This window comes from Lacerta agilis, chromosome 7 (assembly GCF_009819535.1).
Source record: "Lacerta agilis isolate rLacAgi1 chromosome 7, rLacAgi1.pri, whole genome shotgun sequence".
Classification (NCBI taxonomy): Eukaryota; Metazoa; Chordata; class Lepidosauria; order Squamata; family Lacertidae; genus Lacerta; species Lacerta agilis.
In genome coordinates, this window is record NC_046318.1 from 49077635 (window position 1) to 49104622 (window position 26988).

The following is a 26988-nucleotide window of genomic DNA, read 5'->3' on the forward strand; positions in this document are numbered from 1 at the left end:
GCTTCTTTTGTACCTACAGAAATGGAATTTAAAGATAAATGGATTTTCAGATTCTCATTGAGACATACTGCATAATTGAGATATACACTGCTGTCCAAAGCCAGCTGATCTTTAAATAACTGTAGGCCCAGGAAGCAAGACAGGAAACAATGGCATACAGTTGGAGCTTTAGGAACATAAATTACATGAATTTCTTTAGTAAATCATAGAATTATAGAGTTGGAAGGGGCGCTGAGAATCATGTAGTCCACCCCCTGCATTGCAGACATACACATACAGGGACTGAATCAAACCAAACATTTATATGCTTAAGTACTGTCTAAACAGAACATAACAGAGATAATCAGATATTGGGTACAAACCAATAATGTTTATCAGAGGTATAATATCTTTGAACATGGAGCTTGTCCCTTACCTACCATGAATGTTCCTAATCTTTAACCTAGTAGTCAGTCATTATTATGAAAGATCTTCAAGTTTCTCCAGCAGTTCAGCTGAAGAGAAATAGCTTTTTATGATGAATAGTCAGATGAGTCTTTTCAGCTATTACATATGCTGCTATAAAAGCTACACATGCAATTTCTCACATGTATCAATATAGGTTACTTGTTTGAACGATTATAATTCTTACTCAAAATTAGATTTTAAAAATGTTTAAAGCACAGTTATAATTTGGCATCAAAAAGCAGTCACCAAAATAAAATTAACAGTCTGAGGAGTGTGCTTATATTTAGGGCTATAAAAATGATGAGACAGAAATTAGCACCATGTATATAATAAACATCTGTCAAATGAGCAAGTTAATGAGTTTTGCTACTGAGAAATGTTAACTTTGATTGAGCATCCTATTCTCTTCAGTCCACATGGCAACATAGAATAGTACAGTACCCAAAAACTGAATTGTGCAGTAAATGAAGTCAAAGTTTGTCATGTTGCTCTTATTGTGAATATGAAAATGAAAAATATTCAATTATCCATTCCATGTCAGTTATTTATCTTCTGATTCTAATCGATTTGTATACTATACCAAAATATAAATGATTGTAAGAACTTTGCTTTTCAGTATTTCCTTAACAGTTAGAGAAATATTCTAACAAAACGCCACCCAAACAGGTGGTGAAAAACCATAATTTTATTTTTGACCTCAGGTCTAAGAAATCAGCAACTCTACATGTAAAAAGAGCTGGTCATTAAGAGTTCACAAGAACTAATACCACTATAAATTTGTAAAGATCTGCTTTACATCTTCAGGTAGGCAGCATACTACAGAGCATCTTTGTTCATTTATAGAATATAAAAATGAAACTAAACAGTAAATTCAAATCAACCATTAAGGAATTTCTCTAGAACTAAATACAATATAATAAAGCACATGCATCAAGACTGCACATTAAACTGGATAGAAAAATGCAAGTTTCAAAAACATAAAAAGTTTGATTATCTAATAGGAGGTATGTGTTTGTTACAAATAATCAGATTTTTAAATGAAGAATTGAGGGCCACTGAAAAAATGGTTTATGCAGTCTAGTCACCCACACAAATCATAGTTTATTATGAGAGTACAAAGCAAAACTATTTGATCTAACACACCAAAATGGTTAAAAAGGAATGTACTATTAAATATGAATTTTATTCTACAAGAAAAAAAATTCAGGTGGATATGCCAAATGCAGAGATACACAACTCTTTGTTCACGAAGTTAAGAAAAAAGCAGTTACCCAAATGTCATTGATAAAAGTTTAATGTAGACTTGCTTATAAAAATGGGGGAGGGGATCGAAATTACACCATACAGTTGAGCTTCCTGGCTCTACAGGCTATTAACTACAGGGTGGCTGTGTCAAAATCCAAAATTTAACTTCAGAGATGTCTGCATGAAAGGAAAAGGAAAGCCAAAAACTTTTGCAGGAATCTAGATGCTTGACCTAGTTCTTAAAGCTAATTATAAAATCCTCTTTCATACTGGTCCAGATTTCAAGAATTTCTTCTTCTAGCAGAACTGTCAAAATAAAAGAAATATTTATGAGTTATATGCATATAATATAGCAGAGTTCTAAGTCACCAGTGAGAGAAAGCAAATGAAGATCCTACATTTTGTTCACATTCTTAACAAGCATGGCAGCAGAACTTTCATTCACCCATTTCCACCCCCAAAGTATCAACACTGATCAACAGAAAGTACATGAAAACCCTAATTGTTTGGGTGTTATATGTGAAAAAACCGTGCAGATTGTGCTGGTGTTCAAATGGTGTGTGTGTCACTTCCACCCATATAACTTGAAAAGTTAAGCTAGTAAAAAATAAGGGGGGGGTAGGTGGGGAGAAAGCATAAAACGTGGTGTGTGTACATTCCTCCCCAATCCATATGAAATCCCAACAAGTGCAACTTACTTCTGAGTGAACAAACTTGAGATTCAGCTTCAAACTTACTTGAGAGTAAGTCCTATTGAAGCCAATGGGACTTCTCAGTAAACATGTATAACATCAGGCTGTCATTTCTAGCTTTCTGCTGTTCTCTCTACCTGGGTGCCTCTTTACCTCTCAAGCAATTCAATGTTGACCAGGGCATGGGGTGATTTCTGGGTTAATACAGACCCCCTTCTACAGTCCTACCCCACCTGGTGGCCATTTTATTACAGATTTCAGCATCCCTTTTCCAACAGAGGCCAAGTGAGCCCACTGAGACCATATGACTGGGCAATGGATTGGCATCTCAAGCCTCTCTCTTTTTACGTCTAGGCTGCAACACTGTTAGCTTATAAATAAAGACACATACCCAGAATGAGACAAATATAGTTCTTTCAAAAATCAGGTAATATAACAGAAATTGTTACATAAACAAAACAAACATCACTTTTTTTACCTTCCATCTGTTTCCACATTCATTACATAAAACAAATGTTGTCATAGGTTCATCAGCACTTCGAGTTTGAACCTAAAAGGGGAGAAAAGAACTCCATTTATATTATGCTACACAATTTGTTTATGCATTACTGCTTCAGCATATTTATTTGGAAACAAGACTCACTGTGTTCAATAGGGCTTACTTTCTGTATTTGTGTTAAGACCACAGTCCAATTCTCATTTTTAACCCAATACTTACCTGTGAGCAAAGACTAAGAGGGTGGAATAGAGGGACAATCTCCCTCTTCAACTTCTTTGCCCATCTCTTTTCTCACCCACTCCATTTGTCATTCTCTTCTTCTACTCAGTGCCCTAATATATAATTTCCCACCCTCTATTCATCTTTTGATAGCTGGAAGCAGATGGCACTATTTTCTTGCAGAAGCTCATTTTGAGTGACACATCATATTTGCCCCAATGTGGGTGGAGAAGGAGTAAGGAGATAAGGGGCCACTGAAAGAACAAGAAGCAAAAATGGTATGCTGTAGTATAACCCAGCCTTGTGTAGAGATGGGAAGGCCTGGAAAAAACTGAAAAATTTTTTTTTTGGGGGGGGGGGAACCCAGCTTTTTCCATTTTTTCCCAAAGCTGTTTTTTTCTGGAAAAATTGAAAAAAATAGTTTGATATAGTTTGAATATTCCACATACTTTAAAAAAAAATTCCTTAAAAAAATGGGTTTGGGGGGAAAAACTGAGCCCCCTCCCCAATTTTTCCTTCTTGTTTCAAGGCCTTCCAGCACCCACACTTTGGAGTTCCCTGCTGATTGACACCAGGCAGGTGCTCTCACTATACTCTTTCTAGCAACTGCTCAAAACATTTTTGTTAGGGCCAGCTCATCTGAACACGTAGAAGCTGCATGCGATTTACTTTCTTTTAACCATTACTGATTTTAATCATCGTTTGAATACTCTTCAATATCTGCTTTTAACTGTGTTTTATCAATTGTTTTGTTTTAATGTTCTATTGTATATTTTTGTAAACTGTTTAGAAGCTCTCTTACCATCATGCGGTTTATAATATATAATAACAAATTCAATTTTAAAAACACACACACTCCTTTTCCTTTCAAACAGAGTTTGAGCCTTAGTGCAACATACTATTCAGTAACCGGATGTTGGTTACTTCTGGGCCTGGCATGCAAAAAAAAAAAAAAAACCTGCCTTACGCTTTGCCCCAGCAGTCCTCAAGTAGAGATGGAAGGCCTGGAAAAAACTGGAAAAATCGGGGGGGGGGGGAGTCCCCCCTTTTTTTCCAAAGCTGTTTTTCAGAAGTCCATGAGAAAAATGACGAAGAGGAAGAGGAAGAAAAAATGGAAAATGATAGCAGTAGTTCAGAAAATGAAATAGAATAAACTGCATGTATATGCTGTATCTTCTGTTTCTTTTCTTTTTTTAAGCACTACTCAAAGGGTAGACCTATGGAGCTTAAATATTGAGGTGAACCTTAACTTTATTTGCTGTTGGCGCTAAGGGGCAAATCTGATTATTTTTTATGTTGATGGTTTCTTGCTTTTTCTGTTGCTTTTCAGGAAAAGGGGGGTGGTTACCTGTTTCATTGCAAGAATAATACTTTTATATACACTGTGTTTCAGGCGATTTGTAAAACTACTCCACACTGAACTTTTTTTTCAATTTTTCCAATATTTCTATTTTTTCCGGGGGGAAGACACCAGGGAAAATCTTTTTTTCCTCATGACTTCAAAATTTCCAGAAATTTTACATCTCTATCCTTGGGTGCTGTGTCAGTCCAAATGGCTTTGATTGCACATCATCAGCATATATCTGAGGGATTGCTGTGGTGGTAGTAGGACAAGGCGGGTTTTTACAGAATATATAAACTCCACTCCTAAAATTTAATATCAGAAATACTAAGCCTCTCTAAAAGAATCACTTTCTCCACCTTTGGTCCCCACCATGCATTCAGCTCTCACCTGTGGCACCTAAAAGCTGCCAGCATGCAACAGCAGCCACATCCCGGGAATGGCTTTGACTGGCCGGCTAAACCAGGTGAGGGTAGCCAATGGGTCTCAAACCCTTGGTGAGTTAGAGATTTCCCCTGCATGCATGACAGGCTCCTGCAGATTGAGCGGAGGAGACCAATAGTGGGTCCAATGGTCAAGAAGACTGTTTCTGCATGTGCTGTCATCCTGAGAAGGTAGCCCATCTAGGAGAAGGAAAATTCTGATCCTAAACTTCCACTGCCTCATGGGATATCTTCAGGAGAAGAAAGGGCTAAGGAGTAAACCCTACACAAATCTAGAGTGGAGTCTCTAAGACGGTTGGATGGCACCTAGTATGCCTCCTTCTGGTAACTCCTGCAGCCAAGCTGGTGCCAAATGTATTGCTCTGCCTTCCTTTGGACCAAATCAGTGAGGCCGCAAGAGGTGTCTTCTTGTCTGGACAGCCCAGGACCTCCATATACACTGCCCAAGCTTGTGCCCCAGAGAGGTCACTTTGGTGCTGTTAATGCCGTGGTTTGACCTCACCCCCGGAGGTGCACTCAACAAAAAAATTGATGCAAAAAATTATGGAAGTCTGGCCAATGGTGAGAACTGAAAGGAAGTACAGTCCAACAACATCTGGAGGGCCACAGATGTCCTAACCTTGTTTTAGAGGGACCAACAATTTTCAAGCAGCTTTTGAGAGCAAAGGAGGTGGATGGGTAAGGGGAAGATGAAAAGGCCTAATGCATAGCAAGCAACTAATGCACAGTGAGCGTCTCTACCTAAAATAATACCCTCTTGCTTACCTTACTGATTTCTACTTCCCTCAGCTACTTGATGTATTCAGCTACCCACCCACAAACTAGCCCCAAGGATTCTACTATTCATATTCCATTTTAATGTGAACAGCACTTCATACTCCAAGGCCCAGGCAGCTCCACATATCCATAATATCTCAACCATTTATACTTAATAAATTAAGTAAACCAGTTCCAGTAAAACTGAATCACCAGACAACAGATACTCTGAGTCACACACTTTTACAAAACATAAAATAAAATCCTGACAGCATATCATGAGGAGCCTTAGCTGCTTCTACTATTTAACTATTTCAATAAGATCTAAAAAAAAATTAATAATTTGTAAGGATAAAGAAGTACCACCTGTAAACACATATACATTTATGGCAACAACCAAAATATCAAGATTTACTGCTGTAAACTTTGACCATCATACACTCATGTTGTTATTTACCCAAGTACACACACAGTCTCCACTGTCTAAGCACAATCGGCACTGCTTTCACTGCTCAGATATGCAATCTTTCATAAGCAAGTCCTGTTGATGGTGAATGTGGTGAGGTTATGAAGGCTAAATGTTGGAGAATATCACTTGCCATACCTGGGTGTAAGTACAATTCTTCTTTTTACATTTGCCACATGTAAAGAGATCAGTCGGAGTTCCTCCTGTTTTAGCCATTTGATGCTCTCTTATGGCTTCTTTGGTAAGATTTTTTCTCATCTCTTTCAGTTCATCACTTGCCATCTCCTGTAATAAGGGTACACAGAGAGATGATGAAATAGGCATTAAAATGTTTTTATTGTACTTACAACTTTCAAATACAAATTAAAGGCTACTTATTGTGTTGTGTGTGGTATCCAAAAGTGTCTGTCTGCTGATGGAAGGAATCTGCCATAAGAAAGGAGGGAGGCAATTTTTGGCTAGTCCCCTGTGCCCCATCTGGAGGGCTCAGCTCCATGAGAATTATCCTGTATGTTGTACAAGATCACAAGATGTTTTGGGGGCACCAATATGCAATTGCTAGGACTGATAGTGTATAATTTTGCAGTGCTGTCATTGTTATGCAATGGCATCCAACCTCATTCTTCATCTTTAAAAAATCCATAGAGAGACATGGTACATCTGAGCAAGTGCTTAGCTGTTGTTAGAGGGTGGATTAGGGATGACAGATTTAAGGTAAATCCAGACAGCACACAGGTAGTTGCTAGGGGATCTTACTCCTTCAGGGAGGATTTAACCCATTTGGACAGAACTAAAAACATTAATGCTTTGCGGAAGATAAGCCACACATAAAAGACAACGTACCTTTGCCTACTCAATCCCAACATGCAGACAGTATAGCTAAGGTATTGTATTCAAGCAAACATCACTGTTTGTTGCTAACATTTTTAGTACATCAAAGTATTTTGTTTCCAAAATATCCAGCTCTTAGTTGAATGGAATTACACTCTAATCATAACCATGAAAATCAAAGAATGAGCTACTTACCTCTGCTGTCATTTTAGCAAACCTGTCAGGAGGTATATTCCCACATAAAACGTTTTTCCTTAGATTAGGATTCTTAGTGTCCTTAAGATTTGCTATCCTGCTGCGTACCCTATTTTTGTATTTCATGTCTGTATTTTTTAGTTCTTGAAATATAGGTGCTTATGAGTTAAGGACAACACTGCAGTCCATTCTTTTATGAACATTTCACCAAAGCTAGCCTTACATCTATATGTGTTCCTTTCTTTGAACTGACAAGAGCTTCTTAAAAATACAATACTGGTCTGCTGAGACTGAAGGTGAATGTTAGAACACATGGCAAATATAATTTTAGTCCAGGAATATAATCTTAGCGCAGCAGAGTTTACCACAAATCTGCAGATACTAGGCAAAGGTTCGAAGGATGCTTCTGTACAGCTACTTCACTGAAATGAATGAAATTTGCAGAAGGCGAGTGCTTGGCAAACTGCACCCTTTACAAAGTCACGATTATGGAATGCCCGGCCTGGCACCTAATTAATGTTATTTAGTAAAGGTGAAGGGACCCCTGACCATTAGGTCCAGTCGCAGACGACTCTGGGGTTGCCGAGGGAGCCAGCATACAGCTTCTGGGTCATGTGGCGAACCAGAGCAGCAAACGGAAATGCCATTTACCTTCCTGCCGGAGTGGTACCTACTTATTTATCTACTTGCACTTCGTGCTTTCGAACTGCTAGGTTGGCAGGAGCAGGGACTGAGCAACAGGAGCTCACCCCGTAGCGGGGATTCAAACCGCCAATCTTCTGATCAGCAAGCCCTAGTCTCTGTGGTTTAACCCACAGCACCACCCGCATCCCTAATGTTATTTAGTACCAGGCAAAATCCTTTCTGTTCTCTCATAGATTTTCAGGTTTTTAACATCAATTATTTTAAATTTCTTGATTTAATTCTGCATTCCTTTAGTTTTTATGTGTCGCTATTCTCTTGTTTGCTGCTTGATAATTGGCTTTAGAAGCATTTTATAATTGCTTAATGTTTGTATATTTGTTTTTGCACATCTTATAGTGTTTTTAATGTATCTATTTTTCCTTTTGCCAGTGCCTAGATTTAATAAGTATAAAAATAAGATTTCATTTTAATACATTCATTTTTTATGCAGTGTTATCTTTAGGCTTTATATAATGCTTTGTAAAATTAAAAAGGAGAGGTCATTGTTCCAGCAGGCTTTTACTCAATAGTATAAAAACTGACACAAGAGTTGGCTAACATAGTTAACTATATTGCCTTCTGCATTCAAGGTGGTTCATAAAAAGAATTAAAAGTCTCAATTAACAATAAAGACAATCACAAACAATTAGAGGCCCCTGTGGATCACAAAAGTCAGAAAATATTTTAAAAGGAAGCCTAGTGAACCAAAATAGATGGTAAAAAACTGATTGGACAGATAAGGATATCTTCTTCAATCTGAGAACCCAGCTCTTCCTCATCAGCACCAATAGCAATATAATCATCTGAAAGAGAAAGTGAGTTGTATTACTATTAATATGTAGTAAAACATTTATTCAACACATTTCTCTATCACCCTTTATCAAAATTTCTTCTAGAACACTTAAAGTGCACAGTCGATCCAAGATGGACGCGATGGACAACACCCCTCCCGACCGGAGCCAAAAGGTAAGCTCCCTATATGGCGCGGCGCCGCGTTGTAAGGCTGCAACGAGCGAACAGCAGTGCTGCTGTTCGCTTGCTGCAGCTTTAAAACGCGGCGCGGCGAGGCTCCGGTGCCGGTGGGGGGCGGAGTCGTTTCGCGCCCGCCATTTTGGATGGCCGGGCGCGATCCGACACCGCCTCTCCCCACCGGAGCCGCGCCGCGCCGCGTTTTAAGGCTGCAATGAGCGAACAGCAGTGCTGCTGTTCACTTGCTGCAGTTTTAAAACGCGGCGCGGCAAGGCTCCGGTGCCGGTGGGGGGCGGAGTCGTTTCGCGCCCGCCATTTTGGATGGCCGGCCGCGATCCGACGCCGCCTCTCCCCACCGGAGCCTCGCCGTGCCGCGTTTTAAGGCTGCAACGAGCAAACAGCAGTGCTGCTGCTCGCTCGCTGCAGCTTTAAAACGCGGCGCGGCAAGGCTCCGGTGCTTACAGTGGTATCTCGTCAGACGAATTCGTCTTGCGAAAAAGAGCCATAGACAAATTCGTCTCGTGAGTCAACTAAAAACTCGCAAAACCCTTTCGTTTTGCGAGTTTTTCGTTGTGCGAGGCATTCATCTTGCGGGGTACCACTGTATTATATGAAGGCTTGTCACAAAGCGCATTACCCGCTTCCAATGGACATATATGATAGAGAGGTTAGTTATATTCATCTATCAAAAAACTACCTCACCACTCACTTGGTATTTACATTGCAAAATAGCCGTACAACTACAACTGCAAGTAACACTAGAGAGGAAATGTTAAGCAGGATGACCTGTAAAGGTGGTAGTACAATCCTTACCTCCTGTTTTGAGAGCCGCCGCTAACATTTCTCGGCATTTCATCCGTACAGAATCTGATGTGCTTGGAGCTCGAGGAAAGGAGGAAATAAATGATTCTGACGAAGCATTAGCTTCTTCTTTCTTACTGCTTGAGTTGCTGCTGCAACTACTAAACAAAGAAAAATATTTTGTTTTAATATGGTTTCATTGTATTTCTGCAATGTAACTGGTCTTTGGTCAGTTTCTCTTTCTCTCTTTATTAAAGTATTTTATTGATTAAAGCTGTTTTCATTATATGCAAAAAATATAAAGAGAAAAAAGAGAAAGGGGGGGAACATTAAACATTAAAATGCAAATAGTAATAACAATGGAAATAATAAAAGCCATCAATGCTCAGAGTTGTGTCTAAAATATGAAATAGAGGTTGGGGCATAGCTAAGTACAGATACCAAAAAATAATTTTAAAAAATGCAGTATTACATAAAGCAGTTATTAAGGCAGTTTCATTACCGAGCACCCTTTAGCACTAATTATATGCTAGCCAAAATATTAGAAATGGCTTACATATTTTAATACTCTAATCTGAATAGAAATAAGAGGTGGCATTTGACACAGTTCCACAGAAAATCTTATTTTTAAAGGCCTCAATCAACCTTGTTAAAAGTTACAGTAAGTATTGGCTATGTTTGACTTATCATGAATGAGCAGCGTATGCTAGTATACTCACTTTCGACCCCTCTCCTCCCTGGCACAAGCAACTAACAGAAGCCTTGGCTTCACATCAGTTCAAATCATTGCTCATGGTTTGTTTCTCTCCAAAACATAACTTGAAGGCAATTGCCAATCTGGGCTTCTCAATCACTAGTATTGGTTGAGATGCCATGGAAGGCCAAGGCTTGTGGTTTGTTGATCCTGCTCATGCTAGAAGAGGAGTGCTTCAGCAGCAACTGGTTATTTACCATGTCACCTGAATGCTGCCTGTGTTAAGTCACAAATCAAAATGAAAGACAGTACAGTGGTGCCTCGCAAGACGAAATTAATTCGTTCTGCGAGTGCTGTTGTATAGCGGAAATTTCGTCTTGCGAAGCACAGTCGGAGGAAGCGCGGTTTGACGGGGGGGAATCGCAAAACGTTTTCATTTTGCGAGTCATGTTCATAGGAAACTTCATCTTGCGAGTCACCCTTTCGTTAGCGAATGCCTTTCGTCTAGCGAGTTTTTCATCTAGCGAGGCATTCGTCTTGCGAGGTACCACTGTACTACCTAATGTCTGAGATGTTCTAGTTTGAACTACTGAAAAGAAAATGACACCAAACAGACACACAAATTATAGCTGACATAAGTGCAAAGAACAATGCTAGACTCCACTGCGCTCACACAAGTAGCAGAAAAGTGACTAGATGTATTCATTTTGGAATTTATTCTGTTTTAAATTATAGCACAAGACAAAATCTACATTATTATCTGTATTCCAATAAAAACTCTCAGTTCTCATAGTTGTGTCAAATATCAGGATATTATATTGTGTATTCTAATGCAAGAAGTAAACTAAGGTATAAACAGGGTAGGATCTATGGCAGCCTTTACCTACCTGGTGCTCTCTAAATGTTATGGATTACATCACCCATCAGTGCCAACCAGCATGGCCACACTAGGTAGGGCTGATGCAATCTGGAGGACATCAGTTTGGTGAAGAATGGCCTATAGTCAGTTCATAACCTTTGTTATTCACTCATATATCCCAGTTCAATGGCACAGGATTTCTGCTTTCCCTAGTATTAAATATATCTGCAAAGGTTTTAAATGTATCTAGTATTAAATGTATCTACAAGGGAAAACAAATCCCCCTCTCACAATTAACTTCTGTTATTTGAGACTCCCAGAAAGCATGGTTAAACCTCAGGATGGCCCCCTTTCTGGAGCAAACAGGCAGTCAACATCTTCAATTGCTTCTCCACGTGAAAGCTTGCTCTACTCTCTCAGACCAGAGCAAACACTACCTGTCCACTCCATACTAGAATATAAACTAAACTCTTGAGTGACAATAAAAACTACAATAAAAAGGTAGAGAACAAAAGGGGGGCACTCTCCACCACTCTCACATGTGTAGTGAGGCAGAACCCTTTAAAAGTCCCATGTACTGGTCCTGAAAGAAAGAGAAGGGTAGAATGCCCTTTGGGAATCCCAGAAAAGAACAAGTCACAGTAAGAAAATTTCTGTTTTCTCTTCTGGTTCCTGGAGGGCATTCCTCAACCTTGGGATGTGAGAGTGATAGTATTTCAGGATGATCTTTCTTGCAGACCAGCACCCTACTGTAGTATAACTTTTTGCACAACCCCTCCTGTAGTGCAAGGGGGCCTCTCCAGAGGTGAACTTGGGGTTGCCATGCATACGAAAAGTGGCATTTTGGGAATGCGGGCCTGCCGCCGTGCCTGGCTCTCGCTTTAAGATAAACTTTCCCTTCATCCTCCTTTAAGGGGCTATCTAGAGTCCAACGTGGATTTATGCTAAGTGGTAACCTTGATATCAATCCAGCGTTTAAGGATGCTAATTGTCAGACTCTTGTGGGCTTTTGTCAGACCAGGATGGCTGTTAACCTCAGCTGTGGGCAGCGGGTCTGCCCAAGAAACCAACTATGCGTTCTAGCCGGAGGGCAGAGCCAGGGAACAACTTTCTTTATTTTAGCTGAAGTCTTTTCGTGAGTATGTTTAGCCAGTCATATTTTACAATGTATTTGTTTTCTGGTTGTACTCTTTTCTAAGAAACGAGTAACCTTTGTTTTTTAATCTTTAGTTTTAATAAACTTTTGAACTATAGTTTTGTTGTCTTGTTTGCCTTTGGTTAAAGTGAAGCTGAGTCCAGCGCCTAGCCAACTCGGACCCTACCAGGTTTTATGAGTGTTATTTGGCTACACGGTAAAGTGTGCCAAAGTGTGAAGTCTGGGTAATTAAGGTAGAAGTGTGACTGAAACTTCTACCGGGCTTCATAGAAGGGAAGTGGTGGTAGCCTACTGTGCGTTTTGTTTCTGCTAAGGGTTTCTGCAAACCTCCTCTGCATTGTTTAAAGCTCCACTGGGCTCAAGCGGTGGATAATTGGCTGGAGGGGGGGGTTGCAGGATTCCACTACACCTCCTATCAAAGACTGTCTGCAAATGCATGTCTTATAATGCTTTGTAAATGTATTATAGTTGTTGTCTTACAGACATTTTTAATGAAAAAATTGCCCTGGAATGTTGTTAATGCAGACACCCCCACAAATAGTATACAGTGAAAATGGAAAGTTCCAAGGATGAACTTCTGAATTGTGACATGGCCTCTCTAATGCATGTGTCTAAACCTGCCCTGGAGCTGGGTCTATTTTCCTTGTCTTTTGTAAGGGAATTTGACTTTAGACTAGGCATAAGAGGCTCTGTGTGACAGATGGATAAGTCCATTTGATTGCCTAGGAGACCTTCACTCAGTTCATAAATCTGGGAAGAAGATCCCTTCCCAGTGAGATCAGGAAAGGAGTGGTGAGGTACTCACCCACTCTATTTCACATCACCTGTCTGTCTGGTGCCAAAAACATGCTGTGCAGGATGGGCTCTTCCAGGCCTTCCCATTTCATCTCACTTGACACTGCTTGGTTGTGAGGCATGGTGCTGATAGGCTCAACTTCCAGGCATTTGAGTGTCTGACTGAGTGGTCATGCTTTGTCCCCTACCTACCTGATATGAAAGTAGAGGGAGTCACCTGCTGTGGCACCATGGTCCCCTTTCCTGTAGCTGCAGCATTCTCAGCAGCTGTGGCAGAGCTGTAGCTCATTGGTGACACAACTTCGTGCAGTAAAAGTTCCTCTGGAAACCACCAGCCTGGCAATGTGCTCCCTGTGACCATATGGTTTCCAGAGCTGCCTGTCTAGTACATGCTGGTCAAAGATGGGAAGGTGGAAAGGGGATGCAAGAACTTGAGAAACCAAAAATATATGAAGGTTGAGTTTTCAGGAGCTCTAACTTAACCCGACCACTCTGCTCGCTAGGTAGGCAGGGCAGTCCATTTCCTTGAATAAGCACAGAAGATGTTTACCCTGACCATCTGCTTCTTTTCTACCACTAACACCAAGGGTGAAAGACGTACCTTTCTTCTCTTGCTTCAGGACTGTTTTGTGATGAAGAAGCTGCTTCTTTTTTCTTTTCTTCAGAATCCTTATCATTTGCTGGTCCATCTGAAATATATATTTATAAATATATACATATACATACAATATGTATCATTTATAGAGCAAAGTGTAAGTACTTAATATATATTATCTCAGTAATTCATTCAACTACCATGCAAGCTAAGTCCGTATCACCTAAAGCACAGAAAGTGAGGTTCCAAAATAAATAAATAGTAGGTAGTTTAATAAAGTTTCTATATCAGTAAAGTACTTTCTTATAAGACCAAGTATGCACTTTATTGGATGGCCCACAAATGTCATAACTTCAAATCACTGTTGAAGGTTTGTCACTGCTAATCTATGGGTGTTGCTATTCTTGCAGTAAAGGGGTGGAGGGCATAGAGAAGATCAATGACATTCATATAATATAATGGCCTAATCCTAGACAGAACAAGAATATGAAGAGTCACACTTTGAGTCAAGGCTGTGGTATACATGCCTATTTCATCACCTTAGAGGAAAAGGGTAATCTTAATCATGTATTATATAAAATCTAGATGAACAATTATAGATTTACAGTGTAAATGAAGCATGAAAATATCTTCTATATCTAGACTATTTTTAAGATGCTAAATGGTCATATTTTATATACTATTAATTTGTGCTCTACAATTTTAGTGAGAAACTTATATTTTGACTGATATAACCAATGTGATGTGATGTATATAAATATATAGCAAATAATATAAGAAATTTGCCTGCTCTTAATTGTTTTCACATTCCTCAATTTATGTATTTATTTTTTGAATAACTTTTTACAAACTATCCACTATTGGTTTCTACAAAACAGTCTGATGTGCAGCTATACATTAATATATATATCTCATAGTGTTATTTTCCTATTGTGCAATCTTTCCAAATTGTCCAATGAAAACCTCACTGATACTGTAGAGCATTCTCAATAACATCCAGCTTCCACATTCCACCCACAACCATGTCCCCTACCCAGAACAACCAATTTGTTGCCAGGTTATTGCCAGATTGTTTGTATTCCTTGCCCCATTGCAGTGGAAATATCTGTCCTCTAAAAAAGACAAAATGAAGGGAGGGTTCATGTATCAGTTAGTTGGTTTTGCAAGAACGACAGAAACAAACAAAAAATCTATTATTCTGTATATTAATCTGGAAGTTGTAGAAGGAAAAAAAATCAGTTATACCTAATAACTTCTTCCATGACTTAATGAGAGATTTTGCTAAGGATGTAACTTCTTCATCTGTGCTTTGCTTGCGTATTGCATTCACTGACATTCCAATTCTTGTAGACTGAAACCAAGCACAAGTATCAACACTCAAAAGCAGGTATATATATTGCGATATTTAGAACCACTACAAGGATTTCAAATACAATTGAGAGAATACAGAACTGCATGGAGCCATCAGATATTGGGCAAAAACAGCAAATTATTTCCGAAGTAATTTAATTTTTTTAAAGCCACAGCCAAACATTCTATTTTTTCTATTTCAAGAATTCTCCACATATACAAGGACCATAGCTGTCAACTTTTCCCTTTTTTAAAGGGAAATTCCCTTATTCCAAATAGGATTCTTCGCAGGAAAAGTTGACAGCTATGACAAGGACTGACATAAAAGAACTGTTTGCAGTGTTGATATCCAAGGGAGGTTAGCTAATATTCTTGCCTCTAGGGCTTTTGCCCTGTCTCTCTTTAATTAAGATCCTCTTTGACAACTACCTGGTTAATTAACAAGCATGCCTTTAAGAGCAGCAGAAGTGCATGTTTTGCACTCCTTGCTGCAAGCCTTCAAGGGAAATTATTTTAAGAGAATCTGGTTTACTGCAAGGAGAAAGCCTTGATGGAATTTTTATCTGAAATTGTTTTTTAAATTGTTTTCTAATTGTCAGAAACTGCTGGTTTTAGAATATACATCCCTGTTGAATATGGAGATAGTTTTAAGTGTTATGGAGGCAGGTTGATCATAAGTAACCTGACAATATGGTTCTAGAACAGCATCTGTTATAAAGCAATACATTAGGCAAGTGCTTTAAATACACCTAGCGCAAATATATCCTGTCAGATACCTTCTAAGCTAAAACTGTTAAGTGTGATTTCTAAACTTAGCAAAGGCTTATAGATCTAGATGATTTATAGATTTTTATAACTACTTGAGCCAAAGTCTTCACACTAAGAGTTACGAATTCATAAGCAAATCCTTTTCCTTCCAAGAAAATACACACACCGAATATGGATAAAGTCCCTCTTCAGTGCAAAATTACAAACAATATCTTTCTTTTCAATGACTTCAAACTATGGGATAAATAGTTTAACAATCCACTTTTAAGTCTTATCAATGAATACTTTTTATACTACTATACTTTTACATGACAACTGAATATATATTTTTAAATGCAACTAGACTTCTGTAGCATAACTTCCAAGTTTAATGTGAGCATGGCTAGATGACTGAATGATACAAGTTACAAATAAACTTTCATTATAATTTTCAAAACTTATATTTTATCCACGTATAACTGCTTGCCTTAACTAATCTGAAAACCATGGGATGGGAAAAAGAAAAAGAAACCTATGGACTACCAAGATTTATTTTGTGATTTTGTTTTTAATCACATTTTGTTAATCATCTTCACTTATACTCCAGTCAAGCAGTGTTAAAAGAGTACTACTGCCATCTACAGTTCAGAGAGCGAGAGAATGAGAATTGAACAAACTAGGCATAGTTACAGGTAGGTAGCCGTGTTGGTCTGCCGTAGTCAAAACAAAATAAAATAATTCCTTCCAGTAGCACCTTAGAGACCAACTAAGTTTGTTCTTGGTATGAGTTTTCGTGTGCATGCATACTTCTTCAGATACTTCTTCAGAAACTAGGCATAATGTGCATTTGTTACAAGAATTTTATTTTCATTTAATCATATTTTCAGACTGCAACTCTTATTAAATTGGTTCCATTTTAATCCTATTCCAACTCTAAAAGCAAATTCAATCATAAACAAAGTTCAGCACCAAATAAAGTAAAAATTAAGTCTAGTAATGGTGAGCTTGCATATATGTAGTACAGGTCTCCTTACACATGTTTTTAAAAGCCTCTTGTCTGCTTGCCTCTGGCAAGAAAGAATTGCCTCTAATGCAGCAGAAAAGGCTTATGCAAGTTTCTCTCAGGCTGGTGCCAGCTAAATAAAGAAAATTCACATCCTGAATTTCTATCATAAGATGTGATACTATGCTTGCCATAGTCAATTTTGATTTAAAAAAAAACTTTTACATGCATTTTTATCAAGGCAACTTGGAATGCATGTATATTGATGTTCAGCTTTCTCCTTAAAGAGTAACATTTCTGATACCCAGGGATAATCAGTCATAGAGATTCAAGTACCTTTTATATGCAACAAATATGCAGCAGCAAAGTAATTCCACTAACGTGCATGTACATTCCCTTCTACAGGAACACATTCCCTTCCATAGGAACAACAATCTAAAGTGACTACAGAACTGAGGTGGAAAACCTCTGACCTTCAGGCCAAACTTGGCCCAGACCAGGCCTATCCTTCTGATCTGTGAGGCCATTTTGGGGAAGACATGCCCATGCAGCCGCCACCTGACATCATATATATGATGTCAGGTGGAGGCTGCATGGGCATATATGATGTCAGATGCAGGGAAAGTAAGGGAAGGCTTCAAAGGAAAATTTGTTTCCATAAGTTTATGGTATAAAATGTATATAAGAGGTACTGCAGCATTGGAAAGACATACCTGTAATAACTCCAGAGTCATGGGCATATTCTTAAGTTCTTTGAGTAAGTCAAGAGCCCCAGCCTGTAAAATATATTGTAAAAAGATTCAGTATGCATATTCTCATATACTTAAAAGAATATTTACTATGAAACACAGCAGTTTTATTCAACGCTAGTTCCACAATATGAAAACACTTATGATAAACCTAAACACTGATAGATCAGCCTAGATATTTATTTCACAAGCATCTAGGAGCAACTGATGGTTTCTCCAAACAACGTTAATCTGACTAGTCAATCTTGAGTTGGAGGTTCACTTTTTTTGTGAGGCAAGCAGTTGTTAGGATGCTTGTTAAATAACTGCACCTTCCCACTAAATCCTGCACAGAATTAGGGTCATTGCTGTACCTCTAGGTTATAGTTAATTACAAAACCCACTTAAGCAAAACTTTGACTTGGCATTCCCAAGGCAAATACAATTTAACTTGTGAGCAATTGTTCCATTAAATTTTCACCAGTTTTAATGATATAGTTGTTGTTTATTCCAAATTTTATTAAGTGCTAAAACTTTAATTTACTTTCAAAAGGGGTAGGAGGTGAGAAAATATATTTTACTGAAGCAGTCATATGAATATTAGATTCTACCTATATTTAATATAGTTAGTAATTTTAAATTAATATTTTGAAATTAACTGCAAGCCAATCCCTCAAGAGTACTGAAATGAGATTTTAAGAACACAGCACAGTAAGATCAGGATTTTTCATTATATAGTACAATTTGCACCTAAATCAGATGGGCTCAACAATGAAAGTTCCACTTTTACATCAATTAATTTGGGCTCTCAAGCTAAAGGCAACAGTTATCTGTATTATCACAGATTAAAAGCAGTTATGATTAGCAGAGCACAGTTATGCATGCGATTCACTTTACTGTACTATACTAACCTCTCTGCTACTAGCTTACTTCTCTTTAGACACCTTCTAAAGAGAAAGGCCACTAAAAGTAAGTAAAGGGTATGTAATAAAGAAGTGGAATATATTGTGCCAGGCTCCTGACAAAACAGAGACATCCTAGCAACTAAGGTCTCAAATGAAAGTATAATAGAGCCATGGGGAACCACCAACAGAGACTCCCCCATCAGTGAGCAAGCAGGGATACAAGGGATGAGGTAGTCCTTTTAAGCACTCTTGTTATGTGCTGAGAGTAGTCTGTCCCCATCAACAGTCTAGATACAGCATTCTGCACCAGCTAGAGCTTCCAAACCATGGAGAAGCATAGTCCCACCACACAGAGCACATTGCAATGATCAAGTATGGATGTTATGAACACCCTTGTCAGGTTGTCCCTGTTCAAGAACAGTCATAGTTGGCGTAGCCGCCATAGCCAGTAAAAGGGGTTCCTAGTCACTAAGGCTACACAAGTCACAAAAGACAAAGATGGACCCAAACCTATATTATTTCAGAGGCGAGTAATCTCATCCAAAACTGGAAAATGGTCAATATCTCAGACATAGGAACCACCCACCCACATTACTTCTGTCTTCCAATGATTTAAGCTCAGTTCAATGGGGCTTACTCCCAAGTAAATAGGTACAAATCCATCTAAAACTTGATTTCTTAAAGGTTCTTTAAAAAGGTACTGCCCCTTTCTCAGCTTATTAGAATTTGTGCAACTAAACATAATCAAATATTTGAAGTTTTAATCCATCTGTTTACAACTGTGCAAACAAATTTGTCACAAAAATAAATACTATCATTTCTAGTAACTTATTTAATCTAACAAATAAATGACAACTTTAAAATGCAATCAAAGAAAGTATCCGTCCAAATAAGATTCTCTGAATCTTAAGCCTAAATGAAAAGAACAGATTCGAGCTATAGCTTATTGCCTATGATATTTGTAATAATTTACATACAAAACTTAGCATAATACAACTAAATTAGCTGCAGAATGGGCAGAGAGTATTATCTTCCATTGTAATTGTGGAATCTACCTGTATTAGATGATGTAAGAGGCAGAAATCACTCCACTTGTTTCAGTCAAAAACTTGGAAGAGTTGTTTACTGACTTACAGTATAGCCATACAAGCCTGATGGTAGCTTTGTCCTCTCCTGTATTCAACATGCGTTTATGATACTATGGAAATGCTTTTCACTAAGGGATCTCAAAAACTGTAAAACTAATGTAAATAAAAATGTACTAATGAATGCAGCTCAATTCCTACTAAAAGGAGTATGTCTTCCATTGATCTTTCAGAGAAAGAAAAAGAAACAGTATAGATTCCAGAATACAGGCAACGATCAATTTAGGAACATCCGAATGATACGCAATTGTGCACAAGCACCTGTCGTCAAAAGCAAAAGCATTTGACTGTGTCGACCACAGCAAACTATGGCAAGTTCTTAAAGAAATGGGAGTGCCTGATCACCTCATCTGTCTCCTGAGAAATCTCTACGTGGGACAAGAAGCTACAGGTAGAACTGGATATGGAATAACTGATTGGTTCAAAATTGGGAAAGGAGTACGACAAGGCTGTATATTGTCTCCCTGCTTATTTAACTTATATGCAGAATTCATCATGCGAAAGGCTGGGCTGGATGAATCCCAAACCAGAATTAAGATTGCCGGAAAAAATATCAACAACCTCAGATATGCTGATGATACTACCTTGATGGCAGAAAGTGAGGAGGAATTAAAGAACCTTTTAATGAGGGTGAAAGAGGAGAGCACAAAATATGGTCTGAAGCTCAACATCAAAAAAACTAAGATCATGGCCACTGGTCCCATCACCTCCTGGCAAATAGAAGGGGAAGAAATGGAGGCAGTGAGAGATTTCACTTTCTTGGGTTCCATGATCACTGTAGATGGTGACAGCAGTCACGAAATTAGAAGACGCCTGCTTCTTGGGAGAAAAGCAATGACAAACCTAGACAGCATCTTAAAAAGCAAAGACATCACCTTGCCGACAAAGGTCCGTATAGTTAAAACCATGGTTTTCCCAGTAGTAATGTATGGAAGTGAGAGCTGGACCATCAAGAAGGCTGATCGCCGAAGAATTGATGCTTTTGAATTATGGTGCTGGAGGAGACTCTTGAGAGTCCCATGGACTGCAAGATCAAACCTATCCATTCTTAAAGAAATCAGCCCTGAGTGCTCACTAGAAGGACAGATCCTGAAGTTGAGGCTCCAGTACTTTGGCCACCTCATGAGAAGAGAAGACTCCCTAGAAAAGACCCTGATGTTGGGAAAGATGGAGGGCACAAGGAGAAGGGGATGACAGAGGATGAGATGGTTGGACAGTGTTCTCGAAGCTACTAACATGAGTTTGGCCAAACTGCGAGAGGCAGTGAAGGATAGGCGTGCCTGGCGTGCTCTGGTCCATGGGGTCACGAAGAGTCGGACACAACTGAACGATTGAACAACAACAACCTGTCGTCAAGCCCCAAAGTGTTATAAAGACATCATAAAAGGGGCAGAGCAGGGGATGAACAGAGCAGGGGATGAACAGAGCAGGCTTACACACACTCCACTGATGCAAGCTGGAATGGAACCACAGTGTAAAATGAGGGTTGCCTGTACGTAGAAGGTTTGTAACAAAATAAAGCCTGTGTTGAATAAACAGCAGGAGTTTTCACTGTTCAACCTGACCTACTATCTTCTGAAATACCAAATGAAAGATTGTGATAAGGGAATGTTACTTGCAGTAACATGACAAACAAACTAAAAAGTGTGCATGAAACTATTCTCTTTTACCTTGATGCTTAAATAAAGATAAATGCAAAGCCATATATTTATTTGCAATAATAATAATAATAATTTTATTATTAGTTATACCCCGCCCATATGGAAACTTAATGCAAGAAGCAGTACTGCGATTAAGGAAATATATACCCTGTCTTTCACTTTGGGGGATCCACAAGGTAGTTTATGTGAAAAATGAAAACAATTCCAAAGCAATGTTACAAATACTCAATAGATTTTTCTCCAAATGCCTTGGTAAGTTCCTAGAAAGGGCATGTCACCAGGGAATATGGCAATTCCAAAAGACAGGTCACACCAATGAGAAAGCCCTATGCCTTGTGACTACCAGATAAGCTTTTGTGGTGGTGGTAGTGTATATACAGGTGAAACTCAAAAAATTAGAATATCATGGAAAAGTCGATTTATGTAAGCAATTGTTTTCATTAGCTACTGGAGTTTAATATATGAGATAGACTCATGACATGCAAAGTGAGATATGTCAAGCCTTTGTTTGTTATAATTGTGATGATTATGGTGTACAGCTGATGAAAACCCCAAAGTTAAAATTGTTAATTTGGGGTTCTCATTAGCTGTACGCCATAATCATCACAATTATAACAAATAAAGGCTTGACATATCTCGCTTTGCATGTCATGAGTCTATCTCATATATTAGTTTCACCTTTTAAGTTGAATTACTGAAAGAAATGAACCTTTCCACGATATTCTAATTCTTTGAGTTTCACCTGTAAGGACTCAATACATGAGCTAAGCACACTTGGGGATGGGGCTCATATTTGTCTATGAAATACCTCCCTAGACTTATCTGAGACCAAGTTCTGTTGAACTCAGAACTTAGTAAACATTCAGAGAACTAGACAGTAAGACGGTCTTAAGTTAAAAGAAAATTCAGAGGCAGAACAGATTTTTTCCCTCTAAAATCAACAGAATCTAAAATTTCAACCAGAAACCAGAAGGATTTATATCTGAGGAAACTTTTTTTAAAAACTGTAGCTTTATGCCACAGTCCCAAATGTACTAATAATCAAATTCCAATGAACAGTGCGGGCCTTACTCCTAAACTAAATTAAGATTGGGATGCAATAACCAAAACAGTTTACACAAGTAGTACTGCACTGTAGGCAATCAACATGGAAAACATGCTCACTTTTAAATAAGACTGCTTGAAATAAAATGCTTAATTCAGTCATGACTAATTTAAGTCCCATTCATTTCAGTGGTTCTGTTCTAAACCTGACCTACTCTGGATCAAACCCAATAAAAACAAACAGTATAAGAACTGCAGTATTTGCTAGACAAATATTTATAAGAAGGTTTTAGGAATAACATTATAATTTCTATAGGAAATCAATTTGTCATAAAACTATCATAGGCGAAAATAGTTCAAAATTATTTTTAGAATCAGTCTTTATAGATTAGGTTCCATATTCAAGGATTTGAGAAGTATGGTGCCATACTAGATATGAATTTGTACAACTGTTTTGTAATTTCAATCCTATACATGTCTACTCAAATGCATGTCCCACAGAGCTAAATGCGGCTTACTCCCAAATAAGTGAGTATAGGATTGCAGCTGAATGCACATGTAAAGTTGTTTAACACATACTGGCTCCATACCTTATAAGAGGAAAAGCTACTGCTTACCTTTTTTCTCTAATCTTACTCAACTGCTCTCGATTTTTGAAAATCCATATGTGCAAAATTACCTCTGCCAACTTGCACCTATTCATTACACAATAAGGTAATTTGTTACACTGGTTATACTACAGAACAAGCATTGATAGTCAGAAATATAACTTGCAAGGTTTGGTTTAACACAAGTATACAGTTCATGCTGATATGATTTTTTAAAAAGTAATAGTATTTTGATGCACACTGGGCCTGAACCAGTTGAATCTGTAGGTGTGAGATGTGTGGGTCAGCAGCAAGAAACTCCCATCGTAGGGCTTGGAAGAATACAAGAGGCCAGGTTATCCAACCCCAAATCCATAAGAATTGTAACACATGACTGTTCCTACAACATCACTGTGTACTGTACTCACTTACCAAGTTAATGTGGCATACATAATCAGTAACAAAGCCTTTAACACAGCCCTGTATCAAGCCTCAAGTAGTGTTCCGAAGGCATAATTCACCAAGCAGAGAAAAATATATGAAGCTGACATCTAAAATATACCATCTGAATCAAAAGTATTATCAAAGATAGTCAAATAATGTTTCTTAATAGTTCTACAATGAATCCATATTTAGAATAAAGCTATAGAATTTCTGGAATGGTTACAGATAAAATTAATTTTACTTAGTAGCACAGAGGCACATTTAGATGTAAGGCTTACCAAGTTATTCCTTCTGAAGACTAACAAGGTTTAGGTTTTACGGTAAAACTCATTTTATATATTTACATTTTTAATCGAACACATTTTTAGCCCCACTCACTACTTTAGGAAACATGACACTGGCCAGACCAGGGTTACCATTTGCAGAAAAAATATACAAATCTCTCAAAGAATCTTCACCAAGCCTAGTGAAATTTATCTTCTCTGCATATGACCAGCCAAAAAATATTAAAATACATGTGCACTAAAGAATACTGTGATATTCCAAGGAGCTGCTATAATTTAAATATTTGAGGAAGGCATAGACCACTTTCAGTGATGATGGAATGCCTCCCCCCTGAATTCACATGGCACTATTACTATGAAATTAGCTGGGAACTTTTGCCTGTTTCACTTAACTTTTATGGACAACTGCCCCAGTTCTCTATTTTTAAGAGTGAGAATCATGTTGATGTAAATTTCATTTTAAAATGTCAAATGTAAGGTCCAGTTTATTGAACACACTTTGAGTGATACATTTTCATCAACTGACGTGTATGCAGAAATGTCCACAGAAGTTTAAAAGATAAAATAAAGCATAGTTTAATATTCAGGTGGAATCCTGTCATTTATTTATGGTTTTATCTGCCTTTTTAAAAATGGGACTAAAGCTTCCCCACCGCCCCCACAACCACACTCAAAGGCAGTGAGGTATAAACACGTGGTATGATATCTAGCAAACCTTTCCAAAAAGATGCTGAAACTTACAAGACACATAAGCCAGTTAAAACCAATGCAAACTAGCAATTATTGTCCCATTGGAAAATGGAATCAAAGGTGGAGACAGATACCCAGAAAACGTATACCTATTGGGGAGGTGGCATGTTAACATCTTTGCTCCCCCAGCACCTCCTCCTGCATCTGCCATCAAGGCCAGGACAGTGAGAGGCAGCCGCAGCTGACCAGTGAATCATATTCTGAGTCTATGATCTAGCTGAGATTTCTGCATTGCAGGGGGTTGGACTAGATGACCCTTCCAACTCTATGATTCTATGACTAAGTCCTGGGCTGTGTGGGAATAACACCTGGTCGCTTCAAATGTCAGTTCCAGAACAGCATTTGATGGGACACCAGAGAGCAACCAGGGGAAACAGATACACCTTTGCCCTGCTGTAGTATTGTAGCCTTGTTTGCTTTGTTGTGTTTCGAATATATTGCAAGCTGCCTGGAGAATTCATTTGAGTAAGCAGAGTATAAATACTCGTATGATAAATATACTGTGTATGAATGAATGAATCAACAAACAAACAAATGAGACTCATAACATATTTTTGCATCCTTTCTTCTCAGATCTGTGAAAAGAGAAAGAGTTCACCCTTCTGACAACCAGCACCACATTTTTAAGCAAGTATACCATGGCTACCAGCTTTGACAAGAATACGGGGCAGCCTCCGGCGAAGCAGTCCCGTGCCATAATACACCACAGGAAAGAGCTTTACTTCGTGGGTCCCTGGACTGCCAGTTCTTTGGGGGGCAAGGATCCGGCTGCTCCCCAGGAAACGTCGCCCGTGAAAGTGCCTTGTTTTGACGTACAGTGCCGTCACCAGTCGACAGAGCCACCCAGAGGAACGGCTCCATCCGCCACACTGGCATGAGGGCGAAGCGAGGTGCTACCCTCCTCCTCCTCTCCCCACCCACATTCCGAAAGGTGACAGTTGAGGCCTCACAAAAGAGGATCCGCGCGCGAAATAAGCCGCCCCTCAGTTCTCCCCCTCGGGGGAAAAAAAGAAAAAAGGCGGGCGCCCAGCTGAGCGCGAGGCGCAGCTGATTGGCCGAGCGGACGTTCAAGCCGAGCGCGCGAGGGGCTCGATGGAACCCCCCCCCCCGACCCCGCTCTCACACACACATACACACACCGGCACTCGGTCCCTGCCGGCTCATCGCCTCACCGCGTTCTTTTTCTGCACCATCTTGTCCATCTTCTTCGCGATGCGAATGATCTCATCCTCGGCGCTCATGGCGACTGCCCGCGGCGCCTACGCTCCACGATGTGCGGGTGATGGGGAGCGAAGTTCAGCCGCCGCCGCGAATGCCTAACGCTGCCTCGGCTGCTGCTGCTGCTGCTGCTGCTCCGCAATGACTCCGGCGCCAGCAAAGATGGAGCCGCCAACCCACAGCCCGGGCCGCTCACAGCACATAAACCGGCCTGACCCAGAAGCGACAGCTCGGCAGCCTCGGCGCCAGGCTACGCTCATCAAGCCTAAGCAAAGAGAGCCAGGCGGTGCTCGGGAAAGCCGAAAACATCGATGGGAGGGGAGGGGAGGGGAAGGTGGAGCTTCACCAAAGCTCAAAAGCTGCGCCCGCCCAGCGGAAATGGCGGGACACTGTGGGCTGCTTCTGCTGCGCTTGGAAGAAAATGTCGCTTCTCCATCAGAGAGTCGGGATCAGGAGAGACTGTCTGGGAAGGAACCGCAAGAGAAGCAGATGATCTATTTAAAGCACACACCACCCCAAGAATCTCTGGAGCTGCAGTTTGTTAATGGCGCTGGGAACTGTAGCACTGCAAGGAGGAAACTACAGTTCCCATTGCTTTTATTTTTGGGGTGTGTGTGGGAGGAATGCCTTTCAGATGTAAAACTGTATGGTGTGTACGCATCCCTTGCCTTATGATTTGCCCTCATGGTGCTTAATCGGGATGGGGTCTTCCTTTGTTACCCAGGTATAAGGCACAGAGGGTGGGTGGCCTGTAAGCGGAGAGGTCGGTGTGGGATGCGGGAAGGTTTCTTCAGCTCAAAGTCCATTTTTTAATATATATCGCCCCCGCCATTTACTGGATATCGTACCTTTGTCTCGCCTTCCAGCATTTTCTAACTACTACAGGGATTTCCTATCGTCAGTTAAAAATTATGCTACGCTTTTCAGCATGTGCTGCCTAAGCATGCAGAACACCATAGGAAAGGCTTTCTGGGCAGTGAATAAGAGCTGTTCTTAGACCAAGACAGTTTGTTACAAGTAGCCTGTGCTCTGGTGACATAGGAATTGGATTATTGCTGCAGAGTCAGGTTGTTAACTTTGGGGCAGCCAAATTGGATCATTTAGCACCAGTATCTTAAAAGGTCCAATTTAAGCTGCTGCTTGTTTTACAAAGTCCTAAATGACTTGGAGCCAAAATACTTGCAGGAACATTTCTACTAATAGTTACCGGTATTTCTGAAGTCTACATTATTATTACTCAGACATCGACTGACATTTTTATTTTACCCAAACTTTTATTGCTTAAAAAAATAAATACTAAGCCCTTAGCAGACCACCCTGGATGGGAGAAGCAGGTTTGCCGCTTTGGGGTGCTCCTGGATTCATCACTATCACTGGAGGCTCAGACGGTTTTGATGACTAGGCATGCCTTTTTCAGCTCCAGCTAGTTTGCCA

At 39.5% G+C, this 26988-nt stretch overlaps 1 protein-coding gene across 3 annotated transcripts; it reads right to left on the reverse strand.

The window, feature by feature from the left end:
- Nucleotides 1–1114: 1114 nt before the first annotated feature.
- Nucleotides 1115–25835, reverse strand: TCEA1 (transcription elongation factor A1). 3 transcript variants are annotated; one of them, XM_033155211.1, is made up of 11 exons: nt 25509–25624; nt 22889–22966; nt 17502–17564; nt 14934–15039; nt 13695–13782; nt 9602–9750; nt 8566–8622; nt 7136–7290; nt 6248–6394; nt 2863–2934; nt 1115–1998 (listed from the first exon to the last, which is right to left on the reverse strand). In XM_033155211.1, the coding sequence occupies exons 3-11, from the start codon at nt 17526–17528 to the stop codon at nt 1990–1992; spliced, it is 810 nt and encodes a 269-aa protein (XP_033011102.1). In that variant the 5' UTR covers nt 17529–17564; nt 22889–22966; nt 25509–25624; the 3' UTR covers nt 1115–1989. The 3 variants fall into 3 exon arrangements, with proteins under 3 accessions (XP_033011102.1, XP_033011101.1, XP_033011100.1); XM_033155210.1 differs by lacking the exon at nt 22889–22966 and having other exon boundaries at nt 9602–9747; nt 25509–25835; XM_033155209.1 differs by lacking the exon at nt 22889–22966 and having other exon boundaries at nt 25509–25834.
- Nucleotides 25836–26988: the final 1153 nt, after the last annotated feature.